Source organism: Parasteatoda tepidariorum, chromosome 2, assembly GCF_043381705.1.
Source record: "Parasteatoda tepidariorum isolate YZ-2023 chromosome 2, CAS_Ptep_4.0, whole genome shotgun sequence".
In the NCBI taxonomy this organism is placed as follows: domain Eukaryota; kingdom Metazoa; phylum Arthropoda; class Arachnida; order Araneae; family Theridiidae; genus Parasteatoda; species Parasteatoda tepidariorum.
Genome location: NC_092205.1, coordinates 31,347,796 through 31,356,114, shown reverse-complemented (window position 1 = coordinate 31,356,114; position 8,319 = coordinate 31,347,796). Strand labels below are relative to the sequence as shown.

Here is an 8,319-nt window from a genome sequence, read left to right as displayed (position 1 = left end):
TATATATACATAAAAAAATTAATTGTGTATCCAATTATTTGAAATCTTTAATATCATCACATAAATTAGAATGACAAACTTACATAATTACATAAATTACTTAGGATCTAAACGTTTTGAAATAAAAACGCGAGAGAACAAACTTTCTCAACAAATAAATGTTTTACCTTACACTTATTTAAATTTTAACTTAAAAAACTTAATTTAGTTAGCCAAATAATGAATTTTAAACCATACCGCCATATTGTTGGCTAGCCTAAACCACAATATTTTTTTCCTTTAACATACGTGATTCAAAAACTTTTCATTCATCTTAAAGTAAAATGTTGATACAAGTTTTAAAACAATTAATATCCAGAGTAAATGCTCTAAAATTAGCAGCTGTTTAAATTTGAAAACCGTCGAAAGTAAGTCTTAAATATGACGGTAATTAAAAATGAAGCACTAGTTAAGGCTAATATTTCATGAAAAATAGTTTTGGTAACTTTTCATACATTTGTACGTATGAAATCTGATCCTTTCTTAACTCCTTGATAAAAAATAAGCAATGTGACAGAACTGACATGATGATTTTTGAATTGACATTTGCTCGAGATTAGACTGCTTATTTAATTATTCTCATTGAAGGTTATTCTATTTCTCTTTTTTATATATTTGTTCATTTGTTTTATTTTATATCTTTTTTTTTTGCTTTGTATAGAAGGTCATTCTGTTTCCTTATTTTATTTCAATTAATTCGTCCTCATCTTTCAACAGTGATCGATTAGATAAGTAATATTTCTAGTACTCTTTCCACAGAAAGCAGTAGAATAGGTTTTACAAGAATCTGAAACCTGATTTCAGAGAAATAAACTCTAAAAAATGAATATTAGATTTGATGGGAAACGAGCATTAGTAACTGGAGCTGGTAAAGGTAAGCACATTTTCAACTGTTTAATAATGTCTGAATAAATTGTAATTTAATCTGAATTTTCTTTCTTTGTAATTAAAAGTGAAATTGTAATTTATTTTGAATTGCAATGATTATATACGACAACTACACTGTTAGAAATAAAGTTCTTGTTTTTGACGATTCATCAATCCTTGAGCGGAACTTTGCAGCTATTTTGTCACAAAATTAGGTAGTTTTCAACAAAATGTAAACTCTCAAATGTTTGATAAACAGCTACCTAATTTTTAATTCGCTTTCTCAGTGCAGTCTACGATTTCTATATAATGCTTTATCTAATTTAAATTTCTTTTTAACTGTATGTTGAGATGGTACAGTTATTATTGCAGGATGTCAAGCAGAATTCGCTGATTTTGTTAACAGCAGGGAACTCATGCTCTCATCCTTTATTTTTATGGAGCATGTCTCTTACAATTAAAAAGTAAAGCTATACAGAAACAGCCCGTTGATAGCTAGGGGGTCATAGAATTCAAGGCTTGTAGATTTTGTGACCAACGTCATTATTATGGCAATGGGGTCAGCACCACGCACAGGCCGCCTTTACTTCCGAGACAAGTTCATGCCCATCGGTCTGAAGCAGGGTGAGCTTCAAACCACCTCCGGGGAAAATTCTGTTAATCAATATTACAATTATGTTACATTGGGCAAAATTCTTTTGATAAAACTAGCATCTTCAAGCATAGAAAAGAAAACGAAGAAACTCTCATGACTTTTGAATATCCATTTCTTACCATATAATTATTAAACTCGTATATAATCGAAAAAAGTATGCTTACTTTCACACACGTAGCTGTTATCTGTTGTTAATATGCTGTATCTGTTCTATAACACTAGATTTAAAGTTTTCACACTAAGAACGTCAGGTTATGGAAGATGTAACTCAATATTGGGTTTTTGCACTTTATCTCAAATTTTAAAAAAAAGCATTCATTTCAAAATTTTTAGTTTTATTTAAGAAAATGTAAAATGTTGATAATATTTATAGCATAAAAGCTCACAATCGCACTGTTTATTTTTAACAAATTAGGAATTGGAAGAGGCGTCACATTAAAGTTAGCTGAATTGGGAGCTCAAGTTATTGCTGTCAGTAGAACAGCGGCTGATCTAGATGAGCTATCAAAAATAGTAAGTCAACATTAAATATATAAATGACTTTTTTTAAAAATATTTCTTGCTTTAGAATAATAATATAAAACTAAAAGTTTCAACGGTAAAAATTACTTTTAAAAAAAAATTGGAATTATTTTCCGCAACTAAAATGATGTTACATGTACAATTAACTTTCATTTATCGATGACTTTGAAACTAATTCGACCAAGAGAACTGGAATACCCATTTGAATAAGAGTTAAACAGTCATATACAGTATACTGTAGAAAATAATTACGATGCATAGATTTTAATGTAAAAGAAAAAACATTCATTTGTTACTATTTCCTTTCACATATTTCAAACTAAGTATGGCTCACTCGGATCAACAACTTAAATGAAAAATAGCTTTGAAAGACTGTATTTATATTAAATTAGTTTTTGAAAGAACACAACAAATAGGCAGTGGTTGATATAAAAAAAAGTTTTTAAATAACTTAACCCACTGATGGTTCTGCAAGTAAGAAATCGCATTTTAGCATGCAGTCTTCTCCGTATAGCAAAACCGGTTTTTCTGTTATTAGATAGGGACATAGTGCACATTAGCTCGATTTCGCCAATGGCTTAAATAACTATTTCAGAATAACCGAAACAAAATCCATGGCTCATAAAATATTATCTAAATCAATGGTCATAGAGAATCATCCACATTGATGGATCAACTCCAAGATAAAATTTTGTTTTTATGGAATAATTTGACGAAAACTTTACTTCAATGAAAAACTTGCTCCAATGAAAAGTTTAAATTGATCCCCTTTTGAGAACTAGCATTCCAATGGTGCATTGCAAGTCTCTTTCAGCTATTGATCAGGACTACCTAGTAGGAAATAGATGTACATGAATATTTGCTTCCATTTTTTGAAGTTATACTTCTTATGCGACTTCCAACAAGGTTGCGTTAAACGTTTAACACTACATTTTTATTGGCCGGGAAATCACGTGGTAGAATCCAGTTTTCCCTCATCCATTTCCATATTGTTTTGGTTCTCACTAGCATAAAAATAATAGAAGTATTGTTTTTCTATAAATATTTTTTTAGTTTGTTTTGATACACATATAATTTAATAGGGTAGTATTTTTTATTTTCAAATTTAGTGGATAACAATTGTAAAAAATGAGTGAAAACAATCCCACGGACAATGCGACGGATTTAAGGTTATGTCAATTTACGTCTCTTGTGAATATCAATTCATTGTTAGGTTTTCTCTTCTGAAATTACATTATGACGCATTCACATACATTATTAATGCAAATACATTTTACAGGGCGAGACGATGAGGCAACCACAAGCACTTTCACTGGCTCAAGAGGTCCACGAGAGAAAAATGCAAAATATTACCGTGATTACAGAGCACGGAAGCGAGCGGAGCAGGAAAAAGAGTCGTTGAATAGAACTAGTGATCCTTCTACGACTGCTGATTCTTCTACAATTAACGTCGCAGGTTGCGAAGTTTAACGTCTTCCGCGCGGAGGGACTCCACGCACTATTTTTTTTTCTGTTGAGATTTTATGATAGTAACTTTTACTTAAGACTCGAAATTCAAAAGTCTAGCATTTACATATTTTTACTTTGAACAATAGCATTATATTGGTATTTAATATTATGCTAAAATATATTTGTTTAAGGCATATTTTAAAAGTTCGTACTAATGAAATCTTCCATTGTACAACCGAAAATCCATCTATAAAACAATTTTATAAACGAAAATAACGTAACAAATAAGTGAATCAGGATCGTCGGGCAAGATCATCATTACTCAATCCTACTTTAAACCCGATAAATTACGAAACAAACTCTAACCTGCGGTTTCATAAATAAAGATAATGTAACAGATAAGTGAATGAGGATCTTCGGGCAAGATCATCATGGCTCAGCTCTACTTTGACCAGATAAATTACGAAACAAACTCTAACCTGTAGTTGCATGTGGTTCAGTACTTGGAGTTATTTGTTGCTGTTAATTTTAATACAGATATTGTATGAGAAATATGTTTTTGTTTTATTTTTCAAATATTAATGATAATTTCTTTTTTGGTTTTAGATTCCCAATATTAAAACAATATGTCTGGATGTTGGAAACTGGGAAGCAACAAGAACTGCTTTACAAGATGTTGGAGACGTGGATTTATTGGTCAATAATGCTGGTGTGATTGGCCCAGAAATTAATGACAATCTATCTGAAGCAGATGTAGATGGGTCATTATATTATTTATTTTTAATTTAAAATTGAAGCAAACAATGTCAGACTTTAATGTTTTCAACAATATATACGTTAGATAAAATTTTCTTAACTAATTAAGTTCTCAGTATTAAGTTCCAGAAATTTTTTTGATTGGCACAATTTTATTATGATTAGCACAAAAAACTCAATTTCATAACAAAGCATCTATATTATTTTGCATTTCCATTTTTGCCCTAAACTGGGTTGCGGCATTATTTCATTTATTTTTTAGAAATTAATTTAACTTTTTTTAAAATTTTTTTAGAACTTTTTCACAACAAGCTATTTTGTATTAAATACATTAAATCATAGTAGCTGACATATTGGAATTTTTTTTACATTTGCAAGAACATATTGCAATGCATATCGAGTGTTAGTTGCATTTATTTACAGTTTTTGACCTTAATATTATTTTGTTGACTTTTTTTGGTAATAATAAAATAAGTGTTAACTTGAAGCATTTTATTTTTAGATGCTACAACATCAATATAAAATCTGTAATCAACATTGGCATGGTGAGTTTTGTAAAAGTTACATTTTAAAATTTTCTTTTTGTTAAAAATGGTCATTTAATTATTTTCAGTATTCTTCCTAAATGAACAACAGTGCTTAATATTATTTCAGAGTAAAATAAAATATCAAATGATGTTTCTAAAATATGTTTCTTCAGTGATGTAGATAATAATTAGATAGATTAGTTTAATTTTTATTATGGATAGATAATGTGTATATTAATTCTTATAATATAGTGGATTATAATGGATAATTTGTTTCTAATGATAATTTATCATTCATTGTTGGCGGGTTGACGAAGTCTTCCCACATGCTGAAGAATAATATTTCCATTTTTTTTCCTTGAAACTTACATATTGTAATCAAGTTTATAATCAAGTTTAGAAATTAATAATAATCTAAAGTTTCGAGAGTTTGTAAAAATAATAATAATCCTGCTGTATAAATATAATAAATAATAATATGAAAGTCGGCCAGGTGGCCGAGCGGTTAGCGCACCTGACTGCGAAGCAATTGGCTGCGGGTTCGAATCCCGCTCTGGGCATGGATGTTTCTCTCTCTCTCTTTGTGCTGTCCTCTGTTGTGTGTATGTGATGTGTGAATGTGGCCCACCCTATAAACGGGTATGTAGCAGTGTGGCGTGGGCAATGTTGCTCGTCTCCGTGACTTTGGTTCACAGGTGCCCACTGGGTAACGCTAAATGAGTAACAATTCTGGCATCTTCATAGGTAAAGATTAAAAAATTCAGTGCCTGCCATTGGAAAAAAATTAACATAAAAAATATAAATCTTGTTGTCAAACATTATATACATCATAATAAGCAATAAGTTTTTTATTTATTTTATTTTTAATCATTTTATTGCCGGTTTTTCTATTAGTTTCGAAAATATGCCGAAGCTGTAAAAATTAAATTTCTATAGTACATAAGAAAAATTTTGATACTATGAAAATTTATACAAAAGATAACACACGAAATAAAACTTATAACGTAAGAAATTTATATACTATTATCTGAATACCTATTCTACGTACAGGGTGGAAAAATAAGGCAAGTGACATTTTAGGGATATTTACGAATCAGTGAAAATAACAAAGTAATTGCATCAATATTGGTATATTTAATGTAACAAAATTATTTTTGCTTTCAATTTGATCTTAACGTGACTAATTCACATAAATTTTTAATATGTATGCATTATTTTTATTTTTAAATTAAGCAGTGGTAAATTAATTATAATTTTTAGTTCAATTTTTTTAATATATCGGTAATAAAATAGTTCTTAGACTTCCATTTTTCCTCTTACCCTGATTATAGTCTCTCTGAAAATGTCCCTTACTTGGTTTCTCTACTTAAATTTTCAATTGCTAGAGCTAAAATAAATTAATTTTCATTTATTTCTTATTATTTGCTTCCCTTCTCGGTGGCTTTACGTTATTATATTAAGCAAAACACAGTTTTTTCAGTTCATCCCGTCGGAACAGAAATAAACAGCATCACCTGGCGGGATTATATTGCTCGTGGCCAACTCATGAAAATCAAATTTTACAGCTATCAAGTAATTTTTTCCGGTACATATCCCTTTCAAGAGAGAGTAAGATACTGATTTCAGCAGTATCGATATTAAAACAGCTAAGTATTGGTGCAGTTTTGAATAATCACCAAATATGTAATTATAATACTTTATATCGATATTAGTATATTTATTGCATAATTCTTTAACATTTGAGTTTTGTGCGAAATACATTTATCAGTGAGAGTAAACTAAAGCTGAAATTTTAAAAACTAATAGAATTCTTAGAAGACTTTGATAAGGATTTGGATCATGATACTTTTTTTTATCTTACCTATATTTACAATTTAAACACTTATAAGTAGTGATGGAGGAAGTTCTTCTAATCCTAATACACTATATACTATATTAAATGCACTATCTTTGATACCACTGTAAAAATATCTTCTGAAACTACGGAAAACTCGTTGTAGAATTCTTATTAAAACTGCACCAATTACCATAGTACCAGTAGTACATACTACCAAAATTAATTAAGCGTCATCTGTGTATGGCGATTTTTTACAGTTTCCTCTAAACGAATTTCCCATTAATCTTTTCACCACTAACTTAGATTTTTAGCAGGTAGCTATTTTTTATATCTCAATTAATGCGTATTACCAATATTAAAGGATTGATATGTATAATAATATGGCAAGTAATGATGCTCCCAAAAACGAATAAGTGTCTTTTCCCCACTAACTTTGCTTTTAAGTTGATAGGTTATTTTTTTACTTCAATTAATACATATTATTAACAATAATTAAGCATGATTGTCGTCAGTAATAATATGGCGATTTTTCACGTATTTCTCAAGCGAGTTAATACCACTTTTCCATTAATTTTGCTCTGGAATATGCTACTTTTTTTAAATTATTTTCTTATATAGAAACACATTTTAAACGAATTACTATAAACAAAATAAACATACGTTATCAGATAACTTTGGTGATGTAATGTCCACAAATATCTTCTGAAACTACGAAAAACTCGTTGTAGAATTCTTATTAAAACTGCCCCAATTACCATAGTACCAGTAGTAGTACATACTACCAAAATTAATTAAGCGTCATCTGCGTATGACGATTTTTTACAGTTTCCTCTAAACGAATTTCCCATTAATCTTTTCTGCAATGACTTTGCTTTTTATCAGGCAGCTTATTTTTTTATTACAATTAATACATATTATCAATATTTAATGATAGATATATATAATAATATGGCAAATAGTAATGTTCCCAAAAACCAAAAAGTATGTTTTCACCACTAGCTTTACTTTTAAGTAGATAGGTTATATTTTTTATTCTAAATAATACATATTATCAACATTAATTAAGCATCATTGTCATCAATAATAGTATGACGATTTATTACGTTTCTCTAAAGCTAGTTAATTCCACTTTTTCCATTAGTTTTGCTTTTGAATGCGCTACTACTTTTTTTCCATTTAGATTACCTTTAATTTTAAATTATTTTCTTATATAGAAACACATTTTAAATGAATTACTAAAAACAAAATAAACATATCTTATCAGATAACTATGGTGACGTAATGTGCACATATGCTACCACATTAATGTTTTTCATTGAGTTTATCCGGCATAGCGAACAGAAAATAATTAAATATTGAAGTACGTGCAATAAACTTTTTTCTAAGCAAGCAAATATTATGATGACATCTTAATAACATTTAACAAATTGAATTCTATGTAGCTAAATTTAAAACAAAGGCTAATGGTTAAATAATCAGAAAATTCCATTTCGTCTTTCTCTCATCCCGCTCAAACGGTTTGTCATAGAATGTTCTAATGTTGACAGTAACCTTCCTCGTGCTTCGAGCTATCTGTACGTGAAATTTTATTTTGCTTTCGATCGGATGGACACAATATGGTCTTTAATGAACACATACATAGACAGACATTTATATATATATATGCT

At 29.2% G+C, this 8,319-nt stretch overlaps 1 protein-coding gene across 1 annotated transcript in view; it reads left to right on the top strand.

Moving 5' to 3' along the window:
- The window catches only part of LOC107444828 (uncharacterized short-chain type dehydrogenase/reductase y4vI), a 60,927-nt gene that overhangs the window by 44,590 nt on the left and 8,018 nt on the right, over positions 1 to 8,319 (top strand). Inside the window, exons 15-18 of the mRNA XM_071188072.1 lie at positions 862 to 913; positions 1,977 to 2,074; positions 4,139 to 4,293; positions 4,791 to 4,833. Of these exons, the coding sequence (XP_071044173.1) occupies positions 862 to 913; positions 1,977 to 2,074; positions 4,139 to 4,293; positions 4,791 to 4,833 (348 nt within the window). The remainder of the gene's footprint in view (positions 1 to 861; positions 914 to 1,976; positions 2,075 to 4,138; positions 4,294 to 4,790; positions 4,834 to 8,319) is intronic.